General features: G+C 34.6%; 1 protein-coding gene across 1 annotated transcript; it reads left to right on the top strand.

Annotated features, from left to right (window-relative positions):
- LOC110012935 lies at positions 3,311-4,001 on the top strand. The gene is made up of 2 exons (XM_020698114.1): positions 3,311-3,481; positions 3,596-4,001. Exons 1-2 carry the CDS (start codon positions 3,356-3,358, stop codon positions 3,896-3,898), a joined length of 429 nt encoding a protein of 142 aa, XP_020553773.1. The 5' UTR covers positions 3,311-3,355; the 3' UTR covers positions 3,899-4,001.

The raw sequence follows: 27,185 nt of genomic DNA, 5'->3' as shown, positions 1-27,185 counted from the left end.
ATGAGAATGATGGTGAAAAATAACATGAAAGTGAGAATTGTGAGGAGTGCTGAAAATAGCTTAGAAAATGAGAGTTTGACTGTGATGGTTTGTGTTATCAAAATAACTGCATCATGCATCAATTTATAGGCATTTGTAGACTGAGAGTTATTTGGGGTAAATCCAGTGCTATTAGATAGCTATATGTGTTAGCTTTGCAACAAAAAATAATAATGAGGTTTGGATTTATCTAGACAAAAATATGACTGTTTGACCAAGCATTGCTTAATCTGCCCAAGTATATAGGGTTGCAGTTACTCGCTGACTAAAGAGCCAATTCCAGTCGGACTTCTTGAAGTTATTTGGTGATTTTTTACTATGATGTGTGTTAATGTGTTAGCCATCTGTATGACGTGGCCGCCCTACTGTATGATGACTTGGCTTGCTGTATTGTGTTTACTTTTTGGGCCTGCTAGTTATGAATGAGAAACAATTTATGGGATTTTATACCTTGTTTTGGGTTCAGAAAGTCTTGGTCTGCTGAGTTGTCTAGTGGGGGCCCACCTTTTTGTGCTGAATTTAGTAAAGAATATTTTTAGGAGGTATTAGATATCATATTTTTTTTTAAAAAAAATAAATTCAATCCATATTCTTTTTATAAGATTTTTTAGACCTTTTATTTTATCATTCAAGAGACAAAAACACCGGTTAATATTTTATTTTTACAATTTTACCCTTCAAACAATTAACGTGTTTTTCCCTTGAAAAGAAAATAAATACTTATTACACGATTTTTTATGGTAACAGTTTGATGGCTTTATCGTCGTTATTATAACATAAGAAGGTTATTATGTCAAATTCCCGAATATTTTATTTATCCAGAACACTTTAAAAATTTAATTTAAAAATAAAAATCTCAATATTTTTAAACTTTTAAAAATATTTTATAAAATATAGCTGCTTCAAATAAACTCAGCCAAACAGCCCATCCATGTCTCATTCAAGATCCAAAAGGGATGTTTAGGACATGGGAGGCTGTCTCTTTCTTACCTTCTCCTTTTCCATTTCACTTTCCAAAATTCTTGTTCGGACTTAGGCATTTGTCATATGTTCTTGTGGCTACAATGAAGAGTTTGATGAAACAAAAGCAAAAAGAAAAAACTTTAGCAAATTAATTCCTCTTTTTCTTTTGGGTATAAAAGTAATATTTTTAGAGATGGGATGGGGATGGAAAAAGTTGAGCAAAGCTACTAATATCTATGTATTTTAATTTTTTTACTTATGAAAAACCTATTATTTTAGTCGGAAAAAATACACGTATTTTTTGAAAGGTCATGCATAATATGGTTCATATATATGTTTTCTTTTTTCATTTATAAAAAAATTGAAAGCGGGGCAAGTATTGTCAATTAATATTAATTTTACTAGTGTGGTTGATCGAGGATTCAAAAGTATCAATATAATAAAATTAAAAAATTACGATAAAAAATAATAGTATTAAGCGATAATTTTATTAGAATCGTCTATATATATATATTTATATAAAATACTATAATTCTCTTTTTGGCACGATATAATTTTCAAACATTCGTTAGCAAGCACCAAGAGTTATAATTATTTTTTTATAATATAGTAATATATATGTATAATGGTGCAAAAATTACACTATAAAAATATAATATTTAATCATAGATAATTGTCATGGTTAAAAATAAATAATTATAATAAAATAATCATTTTGACTACGGCCCTGCCATGCTTGTTGGTCGTAATTTTTGCGAGTATCGCCTAAAATATTTGCCATGATAGATATTTTTATCATGGTGGATAAATTAAGATTTTACATCAATTTTATTTAATCATGATCAATTATAAATATTTACCATAACTGTTAGTTCATGATAACCATTAAATATTGACAACAGTAAATCTTTTTCTAGTATTAATTATAATGACAATTATATTTATTATCTCTTATCAATTATATATCTATAATCGACATATTATATATAATTTTTTATTATTTATTATTAATAGTGAAAATCTCTTATATTTATCACTACTAAACTTATAAAAATAATTATATTAGAATAAAATAAAAATTCTAGCAACTTATATATAATTAATACTGCAACATTATATTGCCACTTAATTTGTTATAAACTAATTAAGACTCATATATAATTAATTAAGTTTAGAGAAGCATTGAAATCTGCAGAGTTACCTTTCAAACACTTGAAAGGATGTACATAAAAAGCATAACATTTATATTTGACTAATTATTAATTAAATCAAACAGCACTCATTCCCTTAATTTGTCATATGTATAGAAGTAGCTAAGGAACACACACACACACACACAAACACACACTTTACTTTTAGCCTTTTTGCCTTGCATTATTAAATATTTTAACTAGAGTTTCCATGCAACATTGACAAGGAAAATAAGGGTTTCTTGGTCCTAACAAAATTGGACACCCTCTTCAATTTATTGTTTAAACCCCTTCCCCCCCCCCCCCCCCCCCAACCCTATCCTATGATTGTAAAATATACATACATGATAAATTTCAACGAATTTTCTTTAAATTTATCACAATTATAAATATTTTCTTATTATTTTAAAAATTATAAATACACCATAAAAGTTAATTAATTACTATAACAAAAAGAAAAAGTAGTAGTAAATTCAAATCAACCACGACTTCACAATAGCCACTAGCCGTTGTTTCTGTAAATGTGGCCAAAACATGGGGTTAAAATCATGACAAATGTTTTGGCTTTGGTTAAAAATCACAGCGAATATTGATTAATCGTGATAAAATTTAAGTTTTTTGCTTTGATTTTGTTTACTCGTGGTTAATAGTATCGGTTTATCATAATTTTTAAGCAGTTGCTATTTACAATGTAGCAAAAATCTATTTTTTTCTTTATAGTGAAAGATTCTTGTAATTTTTCGAACAACGATAAAGTATTTATATGAAAAATTTTAGGGAAGCCTCTTGTAATTTATTCTATACATATATAATAATATTGTGAATAAGTCAAAAAACAAAAAAAATCTCTATATTGGGGTGTTTCAAATCCACATCATATATTAACCAAACGGGTCCTCATTTTGGCGATCTTTTTTCTATTCTCTTTGGTTGGGTGTATTAGGCTACATTTCCATTCTTAGTTTCTTCTCCTCAACCAAACACACCCCAAAATCCAGCTTCTTAACAACAAATCAAACCAATATATATATATATATATATATATGTATTGCTCCTCTACATTTAATTTTCCCTCAATTTCTTCCATTTTTCTCTGCACAATTTGAAAAATCGAGCGATTTTTATCTAACGTGTGTTGCGTTTAGAGACGTTCTTCGCTTCAAATGTCCGTTGTATCATTTTTTCTACTACTTGTTCTATGCTTTTCGTTCCATGCATGCAATGCTCGAATTCTTCGAGCTTCAGTTTCCAGTGATTTAACAAAAGAATTTCAGTATTCGAACAGTACGGTAATTATTAATTTACTCGAATTTTTTATAAGGGTTTCTTTTATTTATTTATTTCTTTATTTTTAATAAATAAAAAAAATTAAAATATTGATGTAAATTGGAATATTAATGCAGAAAAATGATGAGAAGCTGAATCCAGGGAGTTCTTCCACAAAACCTGACGGGAAAAATCCAGTGAGAGATGCTCCTGGAGACATAGCAATGGAGGTGGATAAGATGAATGGTGGATATGATCATGCGGCTGGAAAGAGGCATTTCAAGGAGAAAAGCGATCGAGTGAAAGGATCAGAGGGAGGAGAGAGTGAGTCTCTATCGTCCGTTTCGAGGAGGGTAGCTCATAGGAAAAGCGGGGGGAAGGAACCAGGATTTAACCTGGATTATCTGCCACCAAGAACGCATCCTCCTGTCCACAATTGATCAGCCTAGCTGCTTGGTCATGATCGGATGGCCGTGATTTGGGATTGATGAGGGTATTAATTTTGCTATTTGTATATTGGATAGTATTTCCATTTTTTTTAAGAAATTAATGAGCAATTTTGTGTTTTTTTCCTCCCCCAACCCCACCTTCTGATCAATCTTCTTCCATTACATATTTTTTTTTACTTTTATATCATATATATATATATGAAGGTTGAGATTGCACGACTAGGAGGTTGTGGGTTCGAGTCTCACAAATGTGGGTATATGTCTACGTCTATAGTAGTTTATTAATCGAAAAAAGTATTATTTTAGTCCGCTAAGTATGCCTAATTTTAATTTTAGTCCGATAACTATATCCATTTTTGTTTAGGTCCAGTAACTTACGAAATTGCTTACTTTTAGTCATCTGGCAGATTCTCGAACAATTTTATCCCTATGCAACTTTTGAAAGACAGTTTTAGTTCATATGCACTCGTAGGGGTAAAATTGTCCAAAAATCTGCCAGAGGACTAAAAGTAAGCAATTTCGTAAGTTACTGGACCTAAATAAAAATGGACATAGTTATCGGACTAAAATTAAAATTAGGCATACTTAACAGAAATAATACTTTTCCCTTATTATTTCTTTGTTTCGATTGAACAAATTATTCGATTTAAATTTTTGATGTATTGAATCTGAAGGTATTGAATGATATAACAAATCACATACTATTAAAAAAAAAAAAGGTACGGGGGTGCATTTTTTTAGCCATTTTAACAAATTGTGGTAATTTTATTCTCAATGTGCGAAATTTTTAAAATTATATAACAAAATTACATAAATGACTAAAATTATTAACCGCATACTTATAGGACTAAATTACAATTTTTCCTTGGGAAAAATGAGTCAATGAAGTTAATTTATATTTTTTAATGAGAAGTATAGGTAAGTAATAAGATGATAATAAATATATTCTTATTGTAGATCTTTTAGATTAAACGTTCAATTGGGGCTAATTAATTGAATTGTAATAAAATATTCTTTTAAAATAATTATTAGTTCTTGTGAATGGTTCTAGAAAATTAGTATATATATATACATAAATACTGGGATTTATTGTCAGGGATATTATTTAACTTAAAAAATATTACTAATTAAGAATTTCTAAATATTAATAATAAGAACAACAATAATTATTAAAAATATTCTTTGTACACCAAAAATAAGAGAAAAAGAGCAATATCTCACGACCAAGTGGTTATAAGTTCGAGTATAAAAAATATAGGTATATAGTTTTTTTGTTGTAGTAGTAACTTGTGTTTTTTTTAAGTACGATTGTTGATTTAAAAATATCGATATAGTAACTAGTATTTAAATTTAAATATAATAAATAATTTAATAATAAACTAAATCTTATTTAAAAAAAAAGAAGATCGTATGCATGTCAAAATATTTGTAAATGAAGACGATCGACACGGTAGGTTTTGTCACTTTTGTAAGTTTAGGGGTCAAAGTGCAAATTGTTAGTAATTTGAGGGTGTAAAATATCATTTACCAAAATATGGCGCATGTAAAATAAATTTTTGTTTCATTTTTACCTTAAACCTTCGGTTTCTTATTAAAATTCTTAAATAAAAAAAGAGCCAAACAATTAGTAAATGAAGAACTAGTTTAAAATTAATTTTTAACTCGGAGGAGGGGAAATTGCATTTTTCATTTCATAATTTAAATTTTATATACTTTTAGTATGTATGAAATTTTCGAAATAGTGCTATAATTTTAAAAATATATCCTCAATTTTAGTCATCCTACCCACTTGTATTAGAAAATTGATGGAGAAGAAATCATGAATGACGTGGCCGTTTTCCTACATTCTGAAAGACAACGGCCATTTGACTTGCATGTGATTTTATTTTTTTAGTGAAAGTTGGTTGAAGGATTAAAGTGAAATTTTTTTTGTAAATTATGAGACAATTTTCAGAATTCCCTAAGTAATGAGATTGAAATGTAATACATCTAAATTACGAGACAAAAAATACAATTTACCTATTTAAGACAACAAAACGAAATTAACTAATTTTATTGTTCGAGATGCTATTCAATACATTTACACAAGATCTTGATACAAGTTTATGGGTATATATGTATATATATATATATATATATATATATTGCTATGTTTACACTAAATATGAGAAGTACCTATAAAGTACTACTTTATTCCTCACGTACCTGTCACAAATACAAGGCTAGGATTCATTGTACGAGGTTCGTAGAGTAATTTGCCCAGTAAGCTTGGATCGTGTGGTTGTCCTTCAATCTTCTTTTGTCAAGATGACTTTCTGTGCTCTGATGGATCTTTTCCTCCATTGGTGTCTTATATTTTGCAATAGATTGCGATCTCACTTGCATCGCAATCTATCATGATCTCTACTTGTTTTGTTGCAACCTATTGGGACCTTATCTCATTCGGCATTCTGTCGCGAGCTCATATCTTTTTCTTGAAATCTATTACGATCTATCTTATCCCACAATCTTTTCGCAACCTATTGCGACCTTATCTCATCTTGCAATTTGTCGCGTGCTCATATTTTATCTCGTAATCATTGCCATCTCATCAAATCCAACAATCATTCGCGAGGTTATATCTTATTCTGCAATCTACTGCGAGCTCATTTAATCCCGCAATATGTATCCTTACTTAATAAAGATTAAATTTAGGATAAATTACAACTACCTCCCCTAAGGTTTGACATAATTATGAATACCCTCTCATTGTTTGAAAAATTACAAATACCCCCTTCAAATTAAAAATTATTCTGTAGTCCCTAGACAGTGAAGTGAACATTACTATTTTACCCTTGTTGAATTTTTTTTAAAAAATAACAAAAATATTTGAAAAATTAAAAAATCTTTGAGGATAGATAAAATAAATAGTTCAGAGGGAATAGTAGTTCATTGAAATATTGTATAAAATTATAAAAAATATAATTTATAATCCAAAAGGGCATTTTGTTTAGTTCACCACAAAAATTGAATGAAAACCTAACGGAATGAACTTATTGTTAGGCGAATGCTAAAATTAGGGGCATTTGTAATTTTTTAAATAATGAGGAGGTATTTATAATTATACCAAACCTCAAGGAAGGTGGTTGTAATTTATCCTTAAGTTTATGATATTTAAATAAAATTTAACTAGTTGAAGATCATCGGTATTCCAAGTCAAATAGACGGAAAATTCAATCATGAAAAGTCAATATTCATTTCATAATTAATAATACAATATTTGGAATAAATAAATCATGTTTTAATGTACTAGTTATTGTTATAAAGTATATATATACATATATATAAATAGGTCATAGGTGTAGTAAGTGGTCAACCTTAGATCAAACAAAAACGAGACACAAGGTGGAGAAATTCAAAGCTGCTTCCACTAATTCTTATTAAAAATATATAAAATAACTAATGACAAACTAAATTAAATTAAGCAGCCCTTTTCATGTATATATATATATATATAATAATGAAATCAAACACCCTATTTTCAGATCCCAATTACTTAGGTATATTAAATAAAATGAGTGACACATGATGCATAGGTTATGATCAAGAAGTACATATTTTTTAATTATTTTCCTCAAAACAAGTAAATAGATTAATATTTATATCAATTTATTTATTTATTTCAATTACAAAGTACTATAATATAATTAACAACTTGCACTCAGATTTTGACTCCATTTGTACCATGTTTGTGGGAGTTTACATTCCCCTCAACATTCTATTTATTAGGATCAAGATTTACGACACATGTGATGATTACCTATCATATCTAAAAAAAAAAAATTAAATCTTGATTTTTTTTTAAATGAAAGTGATCAACTATTATTATTATTATTTTTTAATAAGTTGATTACAATCATTAATAACAAATATTAATATGTAACGATTATAAAAAACAATAAAAATCATGTTTCCAACAGTTGAAGCATCCTTTCGGCTCTCCCCTGCTCTTGTTGGAGGAAGATAGCTCGTTCTCCCCTAGCTTATTATGATTGCTCTTTTTCACCAGCCAAACATCCTCCATGTTCATATACTTTCCAACTTGGGCCAACATGTTTAGGAAGTCTGTGGCTGGTTTCTTAGCCAAAGACTCAGAAAGAGGGCCTCCACGGAGTCCTTGAGTGAATGCACTGACCAACACCTTTTTGTGAGCTGCTGGGACCTCAAGGATGGTTGTGTTGAAGCGCTGAAGTTAGTTTCTTAGTGTCTCATTCTCTTCTTGCTTGACCTCGAAAAGACTGATAGTGGATTTTTGATGCTTCTTACTGCTAGTGAATTGGTGCTGGAAGAGGGAGCTAAATTATAGAAAAGATTTAACTGATCCAACTGGAAGCTGATCGAATCATTGTTGGGAAGAATTCGTTAATGCAGTAAGAAAAACACGACATTTAATGCCATTAGTATCCCTGTGCAACATAACTGCAATTTGAAATTTACGGATATGCTCAGCTGGATCAGTAGTACCATCGTAAGCAGGTAAGTGTGAGGGTGATCGGAAATGAGCAGGGAGTTCTTCCGCTATGATGTGATCACTGAAAGGAATGCCACGCTCAATGGGCATGGTTTCTTTTGTCACTTGCTGATGAAGCTCCGCCATCCTTTCTTTAATGATTTCCAGATGCCAAGGGGCTGAAGGGTTGCAGCCTCCTTGCTCAAGAAGTCAGCAGGCGTGGATCGATTCTACTGAAGCCCTGTAGGAATCTGCTCGACCATGCCTTGGCCTCCTAGTGTTCCATCTCTTTCCAGTTGAGAAGAGGGTCCTGCTCCACTAGCTTGAGCACCGTGGAGGGTCGAGTTGATGGTCTCCATGATGAATTGATGAAGTTGCTCACAGAAGAGTGCGTTCATAGCAGCATCCAGCTGTTTGGTTGAGAGCTCGAAGTGGAGCTGGTGCTGGAGCATTGGTGGCTTCTGTAGTTGGATCTGGAGCGGGAATATTAGGACCAACTACAGCAAGGAGGGAAGAGTTTCCCTCATAAGATTCACTGTTCGAATTTGCCATTTCTCATGTCTCAAGCTCAAGTTCCCACAGACAACGCCAATGATGCATACCAGATTTTTTGCCACACCACAACGTTGAAGGATCTTCAATAAAATCCTAAAATAAAAAATGACTAACTTTGCAAAACAGAGGTTTACACTCCAATGCATAAGGCAGTAACGGTTTATGAAGAAATAAAAAAGAAAACTTCAATTAAAGTTAGAAAAATGGTGAAATATGATATGCGAGAGATAAATATTCAAGTAAACTGCAAAATATAAACTTAAAGTAGCCTAAAAACCAAGGAGAAAAAGAGAGAATAAGTGAGACTTTGAGAGTGAAGAATGATGTTCCCATATAACTGCACAAGATCCCTATTTATAGCCATGTAAAGAGCAGGATATAGGGGTTGTTTCAGAGTGTCGTATGCCTGTTGGAAGGCCCTTTGAGTTGACTATAATCCTAAAAGAACCGTTTGTGATTCGGATACATATTGAAAGAAATATGACTGTTTTACCAAGTCATATCAGGTTTGCCTGAAAATTCGGGAATCCGTTACTTGTTGATTCCCAGCTCATTTGCCGTCAATCTAGTTGGAGTCACATGGAGATATTTTAGGATGACGTGCGCTGATGTGTTAACAAGCCATATGACTTGTCCACTTAGCTGTATGATGACGTGTTCGGCTAGAATAAGCCTATTTCTTAGGCCTGTCAGTTTAGTAAAATAAGAGATAGGCTTATGGGCCTTTCTTCACTACTGATGGGCCAACTGGGCTTGAATATAGCTGGGATGTCCTGCTTGGCTGGTGGGCCAGCTAGGCTCGTAACCAATTGGCCTGATGTTTCTTGCTTTTGGACTTTGCCTCCCTACTGGTTACCAGCCGAGCTCGTATCCAGCTGGGTTGATCTGTTTTTTTTGTGGATTTGGTCCAAGAGTTTTAGGGGGGCATCAAGTGCATATTTTAAGAAAATTATTGAATTTAGTACGCGATATTAGAAATATTATTAGGTTTTAATACATAATTTAGAAAAACTATTGGGTTTTACCTAAATAATAGAATGGTTACAAATTTAATATTTACATAATTAGATTATTGACATAATCATTAGAATAATTACAAAATTAGGATAGTTTAATATTTTTCAGAATTAGATTATTTGCATAATATTTAAATTAATTAGATAATTATTACAATATCTAGAAAATTAGAAGAATTATCAAATTTGGAAAAATTGATGCTTCAAAAAATTTATTAATCAAATTAATTATAAAAATTTAGAAAGTAATATTTATTATTTATTTTATAGATCATGTTTAGTGGTTGTCCGCTTCCTCTAAGACATGGACGATGAGGTCTTAGCTATGGCCGCGTGGTCATAGCCCCCGCCGGTTCCACCACCAGCAGGTGATGCTTCCCAGGTTGAGAAAACAGTGTTCCAACCACCCCCATTACCTGACACGATTGACCCCTCAGCCATCGCACACGGTTCAGATGAAGCTGGACTGTCCTCTACTGTATCGGTGTAGATGAGGCCGGACACTCTACTACCCCCCAGGCTGTAAATCTTGTCCATTCATGGGCTACACCACCACCAGTCCCCTACCATCAGTGCAACAGTATATGAACCTTGATGATGCGAGGTAATTCTTTTTTATTTTGTTATTTTTAGATTATTTTATTTTAAAAATAACTAGTTAACATATTATTTCAAGTCTGATCACAAATTTCACGAGCGCATCAACGCGATGGTGCGAGAGTATTATCCCCAGCTCTAGGGATATTTATGGAAGGTACCGCCATAGCACCAAAAGTTATGTTTCTAGAGTTTGAAGGTATTTTTTAAATTTTTTTATATTATCGTATAATTTAATTTTTTTTAATATTGAATATTTTTTTCTTATTTTATGATATTGCAGATGACGTACTGGTGGGACGTGATGGTGAATCTATGTTTTGGGTCTTCCATATATCGGGTGCAAGTTCATCCAGAAACGGTTGGCCATCGCCGGGAATCAACTGAATAAACCGATTTAGTTGACCAACAAGGTCTAGCGGCAGCTGCAGCTATACTAAGCGCAGACTTCAAGGATGAGTTTTTCAAGAGCAAGGCCAACTGGTCAGCTAATCCCGAAGCGACATCTATTGTCTACCATAAGGGATTTTCCTCTATCGGCACGTTCAAGAGGAAGATGGTGAGTAATTTTATTTTTTTAAGTTTTTATCAATAATTTAAAAATATTTTGCTAATTGTTCTTTTCTTCTAAATGAAGTAAGCTCGGTCAACCCTTTAAGCAGATGGAGTTATTCTCCAGATGCTACAAAAAGAAGGACGACGACAGTTGGAGTGGCCCAAGGGCATAGGAGGTGGCAGTAAGTAATAATCATTTAAAATAATTTGTTAGTTTAATTTTTTGGAATAGTATTAAAGTTTTTGTTTATTTTGCAAGAGATATTCCAAAACTACTCGAGAACCACCAACCTCCACCCTCAACCGATGGCTAGGGTACTTAGCTCGAACGGGAAAGCTAACTTGCGATGACCGATTAGCAACTGTGGCTAGTTGGGTTTGGGGGCAAGAACAAGGCCCGTGTATTCAATCTTGGTTCTAAGGTTCACGCTTGGAGCCGGACCTGCACATCAATGTCGTTACCACCACGACAGGATATGGAGGATTGTATAATCTGGTTGGAGACGATGATGGGCATGATGAAGTTGATGCCGGTCACCGCCTCGACTGCTGACCCGCCACAGCCTAGTGTTTCATGTAGCGACCCAACACAACCTCCGACAAAACGCTGTGCTGAAGACGATGACGACATGGACCATGCTGTTGAGGGGGCTGGGTGTAGATTAGGTTTTCTTTTTTAATATTTGTAAATATAGAATTTTTATATTAATATAATATTTTTTCGTAATTATCCATATTTTGATATTAATTGCATTCCATTATTCAATATTTATTTAATTAATCAAATTAAAATTAAAATAATCAATTTTACACATTAATTATAATTATAAAATTATTATTTCAAACTAAAAAAATGTTTTTTTAAATATTTAATTTAGAGATGGTGTTTTGAATGCTTTTTGAATGTGTTTAAAAAAAATAAATGCCGTTCCAAATGTAATGACTAAATATCATCGGAACCATTCCGAAAAAAAACTCTACAACCATTCTAACAATGTATTCCAAACAAATGACACAATTATTCCAAGGTGTATTCTAATGGAAAGTTCAAATTATGTTCCAACTACTATTCCACTTTTTCAAATAAAATAAATTCTATTCTAAATTTTTAATGATAAATATCATAGTAACCACTCCAAAATAAAACCTACAACTGTTCCAACAATGTGCTCGAAACAAAGGACAATGCTGTTCCAAAGTGAAGGATGCAGATCGACTCGGGAAGCTCAAAAAATAAAAATTAAATAAAAAACACAAACGTAAATCCCGATCAAGGGGTGTAATCTTGATCTTTTTGGGCATTCATTGTATAAATACAAACATAGTCAAAGAAAAAGCAAGAAATAAACAAAAGCATTAAAATGAAACCATGCCCTCCTTGATTTGTTGAACCAGCTTCAAGCGTTGATTCCCTTCCTCAGATTTAGATCTCTACATAGAGATCCTCCAAAGATGTCCATGCTTCCACTAAGAGGATGTGGTTTTCTCGTGCTAGCAAGAACAACCACAGAAGAGCAAGAGATGAAGGGAAAGTTATTGAATTAATGTTTTGATATTTTCTATTTTTCTTCGATCTTCAAGATCAAGAAGAAACGATGGAGAGAGAGAGAGAGAGAGAGACAGAGAGCACAAGATGGAGATAGTGGTGTGTGGCTAGGGTTTTATGTGTGGTATATATATGACCTAGTCATATACAAATATATAGATAACCTAGTTATCTCTTAGCAATAACCAACAACTAAAAATCCTCTCAAAATGAGCTCATGGCCGGCCACCTTTCATATCAAGGAGAAGGCGGACTTGTACTTGGCCTAACCTAGGTTATCCAAGGCCTTGGGCTTGTGTTTATTGGACCGGGCTCGATTAATTAAAATTAAATTAAATCCATGTCTAATGGTCTTCAATAATTAAATCTACTTCAATTACAAGCCCAACATCAGACTCCACATCTTTTAATCCAATTAAAAGATCCAAACCCCTTTTCTCTGTTTCAATTTGTAAATTAAGCCAAGTCCAAATAAATCAGTTACATTAATTTAAATTTTTTTTAATTAATTCATTTAATTAAATTACAAATCATCTATCCAATAAATTGGTCTTAAACAAATGATCCAATCAATTAATTTATTCTCTTCAAGAATTAATTTAGTTCAATTAAATATATTTGACTCTTCTGGAATTAATTCCAAATCAATTCTATCATTTTCTAATGGTAGTACGTGACTGTTTAGGTTCATCCTTAGCTAGACTTGGGCGTGCTACTAACATAGTTAATTAATTTCAATTTAATAAATTACTTTCGATTATCTCATAACCCGAAATAGCCTGTTACGATAGCTACCATCTAGAAACATCCCATGACATTAGAGATTAGGTGAATAGTGGCGTGAACATTTAGGCTCCAAATTTCATACGAGTGCGGTCCTACTGTTAATTGTATCCTGGCCTTAGTCGAGGACATGGTATTGGGCGTTGGTTCCCATCCTGGACTAGGCATGTATACTTATAACCCAAGTCGTTGTTTACCCTATTAGTTGAACCGAGAAACTTATCCCACTCATTCAGTCATTGGATAAGGCTTATGATGACCATGCCTCACGACATAGCCGCAATTCGCATATCCAAGATACAAATTTCGTATGCACACAATTGTCATAATTCCTCAAGCTAAGTACTAGTCTCGTACTATCAGAACCGAGAATCCCAGTCATACTTCCTGCAAGTCAGTTAAGCCAATTGACTACCTTTCCAACTAACCCACTAAAACTGCATAGACAACCTACGTCTTTTGTTGACGAAACATGCTGCAGTATTTAGTGAAAGTATCTGTAGGATCCTTGATGCTTTATCTCTAGTTCCACAACTTGAAATATTTTAAACTGACATTTAGAAGTTGGTCTCATAGTCGTCAAACCTATGCGCAACTCAACTCCACGGGTTTTACCTTTCAATATGTGGGTATTCTGTTCTGATATTAAAATTCCGTTCAACGTTAGTGGTAAGGACAACAAAACACAATTCCATCTTGATGAATTCTTACCATATTTATCACATCAATATTATTCTGATAAAGATTATTTAATAGAAACCAGCCATTCCAATTGGCTTTTGGTTACCAATTCAAAAATCTCCCACTTGACCTTTAAGCCAATTACCTATGTCACTCAGTGATGGGTGTCGATTCCACAAAAAATAATTCCTACGAACACTTTTGTAGATGTGTGAGTAGGGTCGAATCCACAGAGATTGGTTTTAAATTAATTCCTTCAAAAAGGAAAATAATTAGTGGGAATTTTGATTGTGAAGAAGAATAAAACTAAAAGCTAACAAAATTAGAAGAGATAAATATAAGAGAAGAGTATTCCAGTTAAAGACAGGATCACGCTTAATTCTACGGTTGATCATAGATGCAAAGATAACAATTATTCATGATAGATAAATTGGTTATGGCCATTGGTACGACCAGATGCAAAGATAACAATTATTCATGATAGATAAATTGGTTATGGCCATTGGTACGACCTAACGACCTCACATTTCCTTACCTTGTGAATAGTCAAGGAACGTTCGTTCACTAAATCCCTAATCAGTAAAAAACCTTGGGAACGTCCTCAAGATTTAATTTACCGACAGCATTAAGAACTAGAAAGACCCAATTCTAACCAATAAATTCCTACGAGGATTTATTTAAGTTAGATTGTGCATTCCCCACAACATAATAGAAAACTTCTACATAATCAATTATGTTGTGTTACCACTAGTTATCGAACTAAACAAACAATTACGGATTTGAAAATTCAATTGGCTAGGCAAATATTCTTGACAATAAATCAGATTATTTATAATAAAAGCACAGAGAACAATACAAATACCAATATGAATAAAAGTAGAAAGCACAAATTACATCTCACAACTCGTTGGATTTAAGCGATCACCAAGTCTTCAACCAGAATGAGAGAACTAGCTAGACATACTAATGGAAGAACGCATGAAAAGAAAAATAAGAAAATATTATAAAGACGTAGAGAAATAGAAGAGTTCAAAAGTTGTCTCTTAAAGTGAATTACATCACCTATTTATAATAGTTAGATACTAGTTTTACTAGGATTAGAAATAGATTCCTAGTTGAACTAAAAGACTTATAGAGATAAAATTATAATCCTAGTTAAACTCTTCCTTCATCAGATGTAGTCCAAGCAGCTCCAAACTCTTGCCAAAAATTGAGTTGAGTCTTGTTTGAATTTCTATTTTGGTGCTTTTCTTCATTTTTCATTTCTTTTGTCCTAATGCTGCAAAATAATATTTAATTAGGAGCATTTGGTCACAAAATAGGCCAAAATATTACATGAAATAAGCACAAAATGCGATCCTATCACTCAGAATCTTCTAAGCATGAGTAATCTATGATACCGACTTGATTTTATAGGTCTACTGTATTTTCTGCTGGAGCTACACAGTCTAATCATACGTCTCCATCACCATCGCTACCTGTAGATGGTGGTTATCTAAAACATTTCGTGGATCTTGTGATGTGATCTTGGGTCCAAAAGTTTTTGTGTTAGCTTTTCTATTTGCCTCAATAGCTACAACCGGATCAACCATGCTAGGCACCACATCCATCCAATGGATGCAGTTTTTCGATCTAAACCACTTTCCAATATCGATTCAGAAAATTCATCATACATTCGATTTTTAAGATGGGCCGACTACTCAAAATCCCTTCAAGTTACCACACTCGGGCATCAAGTCCGAGTGTACCTATACCTTGAGGACTTATTTATTGTTCACATAAGCCTGGAAGCTAGTATCGCTTAGCCTTCCAGAATCAATTCCAACAAATCGTGTACATCAAGAACACCTCTTTAATCCTTATTCAGGTATTAAGAATTGTTCTTAAAACTATCTAATGCCTCATTGATGTATTCCCGACATACATAGTGTCATGCTCAAAGCACACATAACATCAGGTTTATGCACCGAATCAACACTTTCGTGTTGCCCATGGCAAAGACGTAGGGGATGTCAGAGAAGCATTCTCATTAGTGAGATGTAATTGAGTCTTGAATAGCTTAAGCTTTCTCATCAGTCAACCATGACTGAGTCTTGATCAACTTGAGCTTTTTCATCAGTCACCCATGATTGAGTTTTGAACGACTTATCCCTTTTATTTAGGAATCAATTCCTTTTATGGAGAATTTCATGACAATAATGTTTGTGCTTTTAGTGTTTACCAACATCTTAATGTCATTCTAAATGAGTAAGACATTTATTCATTAAACACTTTGGAATGCAACCCAACTCCCACTGACCTTTATGCTCGTTTTATAAAATCATACCCAGTATGATCCTGATAAATCAAATATTCAAGTTATGTGAAGTCTCAATCCTAGTTTGAACTTCATGTTGAATCATTAGGCTCCAAGCCTTTTATTCTGAACGATGTCCAACATCGCTCCTCCTTATGCCCTATTGGATTATAATCCAAAAGTGTGGACAATCAAGGACTGAAATATAGTTAGTTAGAGAAAAAATTATAATCACAAATGATGTTTTTGAGAAATTGCATGAAAGCAGAATCCCACTATTTTTTTGATGTGTATAAGAACATCCTATTAACTCAATTACTTTGTAGGATGAAGGTTTGCCATACAATCAGGACCAAGGTAGTTCAGTCAAACACAGATCAAACAAAGTCCAACTTTGTTTGATTTCTTCCTTATTAGGGACCGTTCAACTAGGGTCTCTTAAAAAAGAACTTCATTGAGTGAGAATCACGTTCTCATTCTACATATTCAAGAACTTCCACTAAATACACACTCTCGATCCAATCGAAAGGTTATCAGTTTGGCTCACCAATCCGAGTCTAATTATTTGAGCCCCTCAAACACTATTAGACTTATGAACCCCGGACTAATCTTGTGTAGTTTGGTGACCTATAAATGTCACATTGGATCCAATCCAATGTATAACTTGTAAGATCATCTTGTCCCACAAAAGAGCCTTTACGGTCTTTCTCCTTCTTAGAAAGGTATTGAAAGTTAAAAGATCCAAATCGTTTATTTCTAATACTCCTTGTATCTATTGATCTTTCTCATACTTAACTAGAAGAGATTGTTCCACCAGAATCGTAAGTCTCGTTCTTTCATTAGCACACTAATTCTTTATTTGAGTATTTATAATTTAATTATGAGATAGTGTAAGATTTATATTCAACCCAGCAAACACGAATCCCATTCTATGTCAAATAAAATAGCTATATTCATAAGAAAAAATACATAATAAAAAATTGTCTAACAATGAATGAAAATATTATTTTGATCATGCTAGGTTACATAAGTACTATCCTAACATGATCACCACTAAGTTCGCCCCTAGTCTTTGTAGCAATAGCCGAACTATCGCTAACCTTAGGATCTTATTATTTTGGCTTTTCTACTCCTCATCACCACCATCAAATCATTCACAGATTATAAATTATTAGTATCCAATACCAAGAACTATGTTAATACTCAATTACAGGTTTACCTTCAACTAGGAGGAGCTTTGGCACTCCCTCTTCCAATAGCCCTTTTCTCGGCAATAAATGTAAATATCATTTGGAATACTTAACGGCCTAACCTTCTTCCTCTTTACCCCCAGGTAGTGGGTAACAGGAGCACTTGAAGTGCTAGCAACAGTTGATGATGTCTCATTGTTCTTCCTCTTCTCGCGTCCGACATCCTTACCCTTCGCTTTAGAGGTTAAAGCCTCTCCCGTTAGTACCAATGGTGCAGATTTTTCAACCATTGCCTCGTACTGGACCAACATATTTATCAACTCATGAAGGCTTTTCTCAAGCGCATTCATGTTATAGTTGATAATAAATTGATCGAATGAGGGAGGTAGAGATTGTAGATCATATAAGTGTACGTTCTTCCCTCTCCAAATCAGCCTGGAGATCTTTGAGTTTCCCACCAGAGATAGCACCACCACTCCGTGCTCTCGTACAGTCGACCCTTCAACCCTTCAACCATTCTGGCATCGAAAAGTGCCTACATTACGGTATGTCTAATATGCCGGTCCGATACTGCATAATGTTCTTTCATACGAAGCATTATCGACCAAACATCATCATACCTCTCGTACTATTTTTGGATCTCGTTAGTCATCAAACTGTTTGAATAGGTGACCTGAAAGCCAATTGAATTGGCATCCTTGTAAACTATTCTGACAATAACTCGATTTTTTGTATTATTATTTAGTGAATAAAATGAGTATTCGCTATTGGCATTTCATTTGTTGTGCTCATTACACTTATGTTTGCGTTTCTATCAAACATCACGACAAAGCCCACAGACCACCTTGAACAACCGTGCAAAAGTTGGACTATGCATTGGATGGAGGTCATGAAATCAACTGTTTAGTGTTGGGTTCAAAATGTTCCATGTCGAGGATCACGGAATGGGTATCGAAGTGTCCTATGGAAACTTGCATTAAGAGTCACATTCATTTAATGAGTGCCGTATTTCATCGGCTACAGACGTGGGACGTCTACACGATCTTAATGGGTCGATTGAATAGGTGTTGAATTGATTGAACTGACTCACGGGGATTGTCATATGGAAGCCTTGAAGGCTTGGTCAACATGACTTAAGTCCCCGACTCTGATAGTATGGGAGTAGTCCTCAGACTTGAGGAATCACAACAGTCACGTGCATGCGATGACTGTATCTTAGATTTGTACAAGAGGTGATCGTGTTTCAGACATGATCATCATAAGCCTTGTCTAGTGCATTCAAAGTGTGTAGCGAGGATGGTCAGTTCCAAGAAGAGGATTCGTCCCCTGTCAAAGCGTGACAGAGGTATCTCCTATGCACTTGAAGATGTGTCTACGGTCTATAAAGCTGTGGCCATAGTCATTGGTTGAATAGGAAGAGGAGGTTCCTATGTCGAGCAATTTAGCGTAATGCGATTTCAAGTATTAAGCATAGATGCCTAGTCTAGGATGGGAACCGGCGCCCAATTCCATGTTCAAGAGTAAGGTTGGGAGACGGTAGACAGAAGGACCCTACCTGTACGGACTTGGGAGCCTAAAACTTCACATGAAAAGTCACCTAGTCTCTAGTATCATGGACAGTTGCTAGACGGCCACCTATGGTGACCGGCTTTCTTGATCAAAGGTTGATCAAGAGTTAATAATTAAATTGGATTTAATTAATAATAGTGTTGGACACTAGCCCAAGTCTAGCTGAAAGGTATACTAAAGAATCACATACAAATCATCGAGAAGGGATGAGGGATTAATTCCGTAAGTCCTTTGATTACTTATATATGAGAGGGATCCATTGGATGAATAAGCCCAATGATTAATTGATTGGATTAATTTACATTAGGCTTGCCCTTATTACTTATTAAGTAGGATTTATTATTTAATAAAGGCTTATTGGGTTCATATTTTAATTGGATTAAATATATGATGGACTTAATTAAGTAGGTTTTAATTAAATTTGATTTAATTAATTGGGCCTGATATTTTAATTAATTAAAATCGGCCCAAGTCCATTACTTAAGTTGGTAGAAATGATTGGAAAAGGAAATTATTGACTACAAAATTATTTTGAAAAATGCCATATTAGTCATCCTTTATTAGGAATAAAGGATTATTACCTTATGGATGACTAAATGAACCTAGACATATTTTAATGCATCCATTCAAGGTATATATATATATATAATATGTGTATTAGTTATTTGGAATAACTAATGAATGAATACACAAAAAAATAATTTCCTCCCAATTTTTCCCCTCGGCCGAACTCCCCTCTTGTGTACACTTGGTGTGTTCTTATTCTCAATTCTTTTCTAGAAAATTGAATTGAGCAATCCCAAGTTCCAGTGTGGTGTGGATACAATTTTAGAGGGTCTCTACGTTGAGGCCTTGGGTGGACGAATCAACCAAGGAGGTTCGAAATAAATCAAGGAAAGGTAATTCTTGATTTTTGATTTTTTGTTCCTCTCGTTTTTTATTATACCAATAGCCCCTTTAATTTTATTAACTACATCGAATTCACAGAAATTCCAATGGCACACCCCTTGGAACCATGGTTTCATTGCAATTTCATTTTATTTTACGCAATTTATTTTAATAGCTTCCAATTGCGCGTTCCTAGACGAGCCACTCGCACCTAGCGGTGCCTTTCAAGTGGTATTAGAGCCCGGTTAGATGTAGGGGCTACGATATTGTGTGAATAAGCATGACAATATGTTCTTAATTGCTTTTGAAGCATGAAATATTTTTGCTTATTCTTAGATAATTATATGAGAAAATTAATTTGTTTACTTTTTTGCAATTTTGGATGATTTAAGTATTTTATGATAAAATACTTGTTTTAATTTTAGTTTAATGTGTGGAAATCAAAAAAAAAAAAAAGGAGAAAAAGTGGTACTATAGCAGTGCATTGTCGACTGGCAGTGCACATCATGCGCGCAAGGGCGAGAGCCTGCATGCGCGCTGTGTGCGTGAGGTAGCATGCACGGCCGGCTGTGCTGTGACGCCCCAAAGATTATAATATATAATGGGGGATTAATTGGTAATTTTTTATGAAACTTAGTTAATTGGTAAATAAATTATAGGTCATAATTGGAATATAATAAAATTTGAACATATTAAATTAGAGTTCATTATAATATTTGGGAATAACTTATATTAATTAAGGAAATTTAGGAGGGACGTGATGGGTATTTTGAGAAAAATCGAATTAAATAAATAAAATAATAATAATATTGTATATATCAATAAATAATAATAATAATAATATTATATATATTAGTAATAAGATATATATATCAATATATACATATATATATATATATTGAAAAGAGTAGAGAAAGAGTTGAGAGTGGGCTGTGCCCCACCTCCCACCGCCTCACCCTCTCTTTCCTTTTCTTTTCTTTTGTTTTGTTGTTGTTCTTGCTATACACACACAAATATACACACAACACACACACACACACAATTTCAGCAAAAAGAAAGAGAAAGAAACAGAGGTACGAGCTATCATTTTAATTTTTATTAATTTATATAATTATATTATTTAATTAGTTCATTTATTAAATGTTGTTTATATTGCGGTGTACTATTTAAGCGGAATATTTTACGAGTTTGGCTATTTAAAATAGTGTTGAATTAAATATCAACTCGGATATAAAAATGATATCTTTGGTCGATTAGATTATTAAATTTATTAGATTTGAATATTACTATAACTAATTCATACAATTCCATCGGTATTAACCAAATACGCAATCCTATGTATTATTGTTTAATTAAAGTGTATAACAACGAGAAATTGATAGAAAATTCATAGAAATATTCTGAAAATTATATTTAATAAATGGTATGTTAATAAAGAGGAAAAACGAAGATTTGTATTTAGATAGAAATGGAATATTAAAGAATTATTAGAAATTGTATGAATAATATTCAATATTATATATAAAAAAAATTATGATATTCTCGATATATTAACTGTATGTGGTATAACTCATTATAGGATATGGGGGTAAAGTGAAAAGACCGAACCACTACCTATTGGATAAATAAAAGCGTTGTAAGGTCGAGGTAAGTAGTAAATAATTAGTATTATCAATATATGTCCCCTTTATTTGTGGTTTTACTGTTATATGAATTTATAGTTCATGCTGACATGGATTTATCTGAAAGTATATGAGTGATGGATGATTTGATTTGATTGACGGTATTGCGTACGTGGAATGAGAAAACACATTGAAATATTATGTTTGTTGTTTGATGTGTTGTGGATGTTTGGAATGAGAATATGTTGATATATTGTTTTACGTTACTAGCTGCTTACAAAAATGGTGATATGTGGAAAGGAGGGAGTGGTAGAAATTGAATATAATTGTGGTGTGAATACCCCTTGATGTGTTGAAAAGCCTATAAGCCAAAAATATGATATGAAAAGAGCGATGCTGCGATATGAAAAAGATGTGATATAAAAAGAGCTATGTGCGAAATGAAAGAGCTATGCGATCTGTAAGAGCTATGTGCGATATGAAAGAGCTATGTACGAAATTAGATTGATGAGCCGGCTGTCAAGGGGATTCACTTAAATTTATATAACGGTGAGATTGAGTTGACGGAAAAAACACGATATCACCTTCTGGTAAGCAAACTTGAAAAAATGAAGTTTAATTGATTATTTTACTGCTGATTATGTTGAAATTTAATTGACTGTATTCCATGCATGTTGCCTACTTATCTTATTTGGGTTGTGTTTGATACACATATATATATATATAGAGCTGGTTATTTACTTACTGAGTGGCAGACTCATCCCTCTGCTGACATTTTCTTTCAGGAGTAGACTTTGAGGTGTCTGACTGTTGAAAAATAGGTCTACGCGCTATATTTAGGCAGGTCGGGCCAGTATGCAGTTTTCTCCTCTTTGTCAGTTAGAGTACAAATCACATTTTGATTGTATAGAGAGAACGTAAGCATGGAGATTAACTATGATGAATTACTTGTGGTGTTTGATGTGCATAGATGATGTTATAGGTTGATTATGTCATTATGACGTGGGATTACGTATGCAAATTGGTTAGATGATTATGTGAAAATTTATATATATGAACACAGGGATTACTATAAGTATGACGTTTAGGGTAGATATAGCTCTTGTAACAAAGGTGGTGCTACATTAGGTGGTATCAGAGCAGGGATTAAATTTCCTTGGGATAGTAGATCAAATGTAATATTATACGTAAGGTGTATATAGGAATCTACTCACATGTGTGCATTTCATATAGGATGGAAACGTCAAGAGAAAATGCTGCTGGCCCGACTGAGTTATTAGAGTCTGTGCAGGATCATGATTCTTGATCAGAACATGAGGGGTAAGAATCCCAAAATAGAAATGCTCCACAACCAGAAATAAACCCCTTTATGCAACAGTTTCTAGAAATGATGCAGAGGATGGCTCCATCGCCACAATCACAACCACATGATGCAGTTATTGATAAAAATTATGAAATAGTGAGGAGACAGGGGGCGAAGGTATTTGCCGGTACAACAGATCCTGCTAAAGAAGAGGAATGACTGAGAAACACGAAAAGGGTGTTGGACAGAATTGAGTGTACTTCTGAGAAAAAGTTGAGGTACGCAGTGTCCTTACTAGATAAAGACGCTTTAGATTGGTGGGAAACAGTTTCGGGGAGCAAGAACCGACCTGTCACTTTGACGTAGAATGACTTTTTGAAAGAATTTGCTGACAAATATATCCACCGGTCTACAGAAATCGTATGAAAGTTGAATTCCTTGAATTAAAGCAGAATGATTTATCTATTGCTGAATATGAGTTGCAATTTGTGAGATTGTCAAAATATGCTCCAAAGGAGGTGAGTACCGATAAATTGAGGAGAAACATATTTGAAAGAGGGTTGAGACTCGAGATTCAGGAGAAAATAGCAATTAAACCTCCAAGTTGGTGCTATGCTAGAAGCAACACTGAGGGCAGAAGAGACATCCATTAAAAGGAGTTCTACGGAAGCTAAGCGAAAGAAATTGACCGATAACCTGAATCCTACAGCAGGACAAGGTGGTGTAGTTTTCTTTAGGGGTTCTGGTTTACAAAGGAGTTGGTTTAGAGGCCGAGGAGTGGGTCAGACTAGTGGTCTCCTTCAGCATTTTTGAGTAGAGGCGACCCTACTTCAGTTGGATTTGGAGGGAGACAAGGTCGAGCCAGATCGTTCAGTGGAGGATTTACTCCTTCTTGTGCTAATTGCGGTAGGAGACACACTCGTGAATGTTGGGGAGCCCGATCAATTGTATGTTATTGATGTCATCAACCGGGACATATTGTCAGGGACTGTCCTGCATGGAGGGATAATTGCAGAGGACCTCAGATTTCAGAGTTTAGCAGTGTGGGGGAAAACTCACAACGAACAGGTGTGAGCAGAGGACAAGGTAGAGGTGGTCGAGGTAGCGGGAATATTTCCACGACATCTACAAGACAAAGTAGTCAGCCTCAATCACAAGCTAGGGTGTGTTGATGGATGATATTACTTTGTAATAGCATAGGACCACCTTAGACAGACCTTAGACTTATCGCGGGCTTAGTGGGTCGCATAAGTTGGGCTCGTGATCATCCAACAGGGATATGCTAGGTTTCATTGCATGTGATACATTCATTTAAATATTTTAAATATTTGATATTTATGCATGCAATGTTTACATGTGATGAGGTCTCGGTCAAATAACTCATAATTAACTCTCACTTGGTTGGACCAAATTGAATTGTTAGGGGCCCAAATTGGGCTTGGATCAAAATGGTTTGATCTGTCCAAGGTTTCCATCCAGAATAATGTGGTGAGGAAGCTGCCACTACCCAAGTGTGGTCTCACGAGTCGTGACACATTTATACTAGAGGCAAGCTGCACATTATTGTAAACAAAGGCACGCGCTCAACGTTTTCCTGTCTCACGAGTTGTGGGGAGCGACAGTTGAGGTGTGATTTGATTGATTGGTTGAGCCCAACACTAAACAAATATTAAGCCCATAAATGGACTTAGATCGAAATAGCATTTCGATCTTTCCAGGCCTTCCATCCATAGCAATAATGAGGAAGCTACCGCTATCCGAATATGGTTAATCGTGGCACATTTGGAATAGTACGCAAGCTGCATTATTGTTATGAACAAAGGAATACACTCGTTGTTTTCCTGTCTCACGAGTCGTGGGGGGCGATAATTGAGGTATGATTTTATTGATGGGTCGGGCTTAACATCGAGTAGCGTGATTTGCTTGGTGTCCTCAGGATCATGTGAAGAGGTGAGGCAAAAGATCTTGAAAATCTCATGGGATGAGAATGGTATTAGATACCTCCCACGAGGCTTTTGCTATGAGAATCGTAAAAGCGGGGCATGGCAAACTCTCTTGTGGATCCCAAGCCCACTAGGAAAGGCTATTCCCGAAACCCCATTTGAGAGTGATAGGCTTCTGTATAAATAGTGCGAGAGTTAAATACTAAAGAAAAAGTCTTTAAGCTTAATCATAATATTACAATCATTCGCTGATTTTTGCTTAATTTTCTATTTTCTAGAAAATGTTTAAGAATCCTTTAACCATGATAATGAAGACTAATAAATTCAATGGCACGAACTAAAATGATTAGCTGCAAAAATGGAGGATTGTCCTAAATTTCGAGAACCAGGGATATGTCTTGGACAAGCCACTCCCAACGGCCTTGCCGGAAGGGTCCTCGCCCGAAGAAAGTGTCATGTTCGAGAAGTGGCTCGAGGACAACCGCAAGGTCCGAAGTATCATATTGGCTTCTATGTCCAATGACATCCAAAAGCAATATGATAGGTTGGATTATGTTTCTCCTAAATGCTCCGCATGAAGGAAGTTTATGCGGTTCCTGATAGGCATATCAGATATGCCGCCACAAAAGCATTCTTCGGGACCAAGATGGCCAAAGGATTATTTGTACAAAGTCATGGGGTTAAGATGCTATCCCTAGTGGAAAAGCTCGAAGACCTTAAAGCTAGGCTTGACAACGACACGTACATTAACGTGATCCTTCAGTCACTTCCTCCTCCTAGGACCCGTTTATTATTAACTACAACATGAACGGACTTGAGAAGTCTATTCATGAGTTAATTAATATGCTGGTCTAATACCAGGCGACGACCTACAAGTCTACGCTGACGGTATTGGTAGGATAGGCTTCAACCTCCAAAGCGAAAGGCAAGAGGGCCGGACACTGAAAGAGGAAGAAGGGCAAGGGAAAAGCCATCACAGCCACTACTGCTCCCATGCGAATGGGCAAAGGGAAACGGAAGGTTTGCGGATCTCAACGATTGAAGGAAAATGATGTGCAATCATTGCCAAGGAAAGGGTCATTGGAATAGAGAGTGCCAACAACTCCTCTCCAACCCAGGTACATTTGTGATTGAAGTGAATATGATAACTAATTCTAGTTCTTGGATATAGGATACCGGCTGTGGAGCTCACATCTGCAATAACTTGCAGGTGTTGGAAAGAAGCAGAAAACTAAGGATGAGATGATTCTAAGGCTAGGTGATGGGAAGGCCTTCACTGCGGAAGCCGTGGGATCTCTCGACTGAGCTATTAGTGATCATATTCGGATAGAATTAAAAGACTATTATTATATACCGAGCATGATCAAGAATATTATTTCGATTCCTATTTTAGACAATGATGGTTATATATTTATGATCAGTAAAAATAGTTTTTATTTGATGATTGATAATAACTATCATCTGTTTGGTACATTGGTAAATGGTCTTTATATTCTCCAACAGTCTAATTGGATTATGAATGCCCAACATATACAAAATTTAGATAATCATGAAAACACACAATTATGGCACAAGGCTAGGCCATATCTCGAAAGATAGGATGAGAATGTTGGTAGAGTCAAAGAGTCTAGAGGTAGGCGATTTGGACAGCCTACCGACCTGCGAATCCTGTTTGAAAGGTAAAATGATCAAGAAGCCTTTTGTTGGACAAAGTGAACTTGCCAACGATCTTTTGGATGTGATCCATACAGACGTCTGTGGATCATTAAATACTCCGACTAGAGGAGGATTCTCATACTTCATAACCTTTACCGATGATCACTCACGGTATGGTTATGTTTACCTAATGAGGTACAAGTGAGTTCTTTGGAAGTTTGAAGGAGTACAGACTTGTAGTTGAGAATCAAACTGGCCGTACAATTAATACCCTTCGGTCGGACCGAGGCGGAGAGTATTTGAGTGGTGAATTCATTCATTATTTAAAGGAGAATGAAATTCTCTCTCAATGAACTAGTCCTAGAACGCCACAATTGAATGGTGTGACTGAAAGGAGGAATTGAATCTTGTTGGACATGGTTCGACCATGATGAGTTTTCCGAAATTACCCCCTTCCTTCTTGGCTCACACTCTTGAGACGATGGCCAAATTACTTAACATGGCGCCATATGAGATGTGGCATGGCAAGACTGCGTCCTACAAGTACTTGAGAGTGTGGGTTAGCCCCGCATATGTCAAGAGGTTAGTG

The sequence above is a fragment of the Sesamum indicum genome, linkage group LG11 (assembly GCF_000512975.1).
Source record: "Sesamum indicum cultivar Zhongzhi No. 13 linkage group LG11, S_indicum_v1.0, whole genome shotgun sequence".
Classification (NCBI taxonomy): Eukaryota; Viridiplantae; Streptophyta; class Magnoliopsida; order Lamiales; family Pedaliaceae; genus Sesamum; species Sesamum indicum.
This window is presented reverse-complemented; position numbering and strand designations above follow the sequence as displayed.

Excerpts from the sequence above, each read along its gene's own strand:
- LOC110012935 (XM_020698114.1), top strand. The coding sequence starts at position 3,356 with ATGTCCGTTGTATCATTTTTTCTACTACTTGTTCTATGCTTTTCGTTC. Across the intron at positions 3,482-3,595 it reads TTCAGTATTCGAACAGTACG|AAAAATGATGAGAAGCTGAA; the intron begins GTAATTATTAAT and ends ATATTAATGCAG.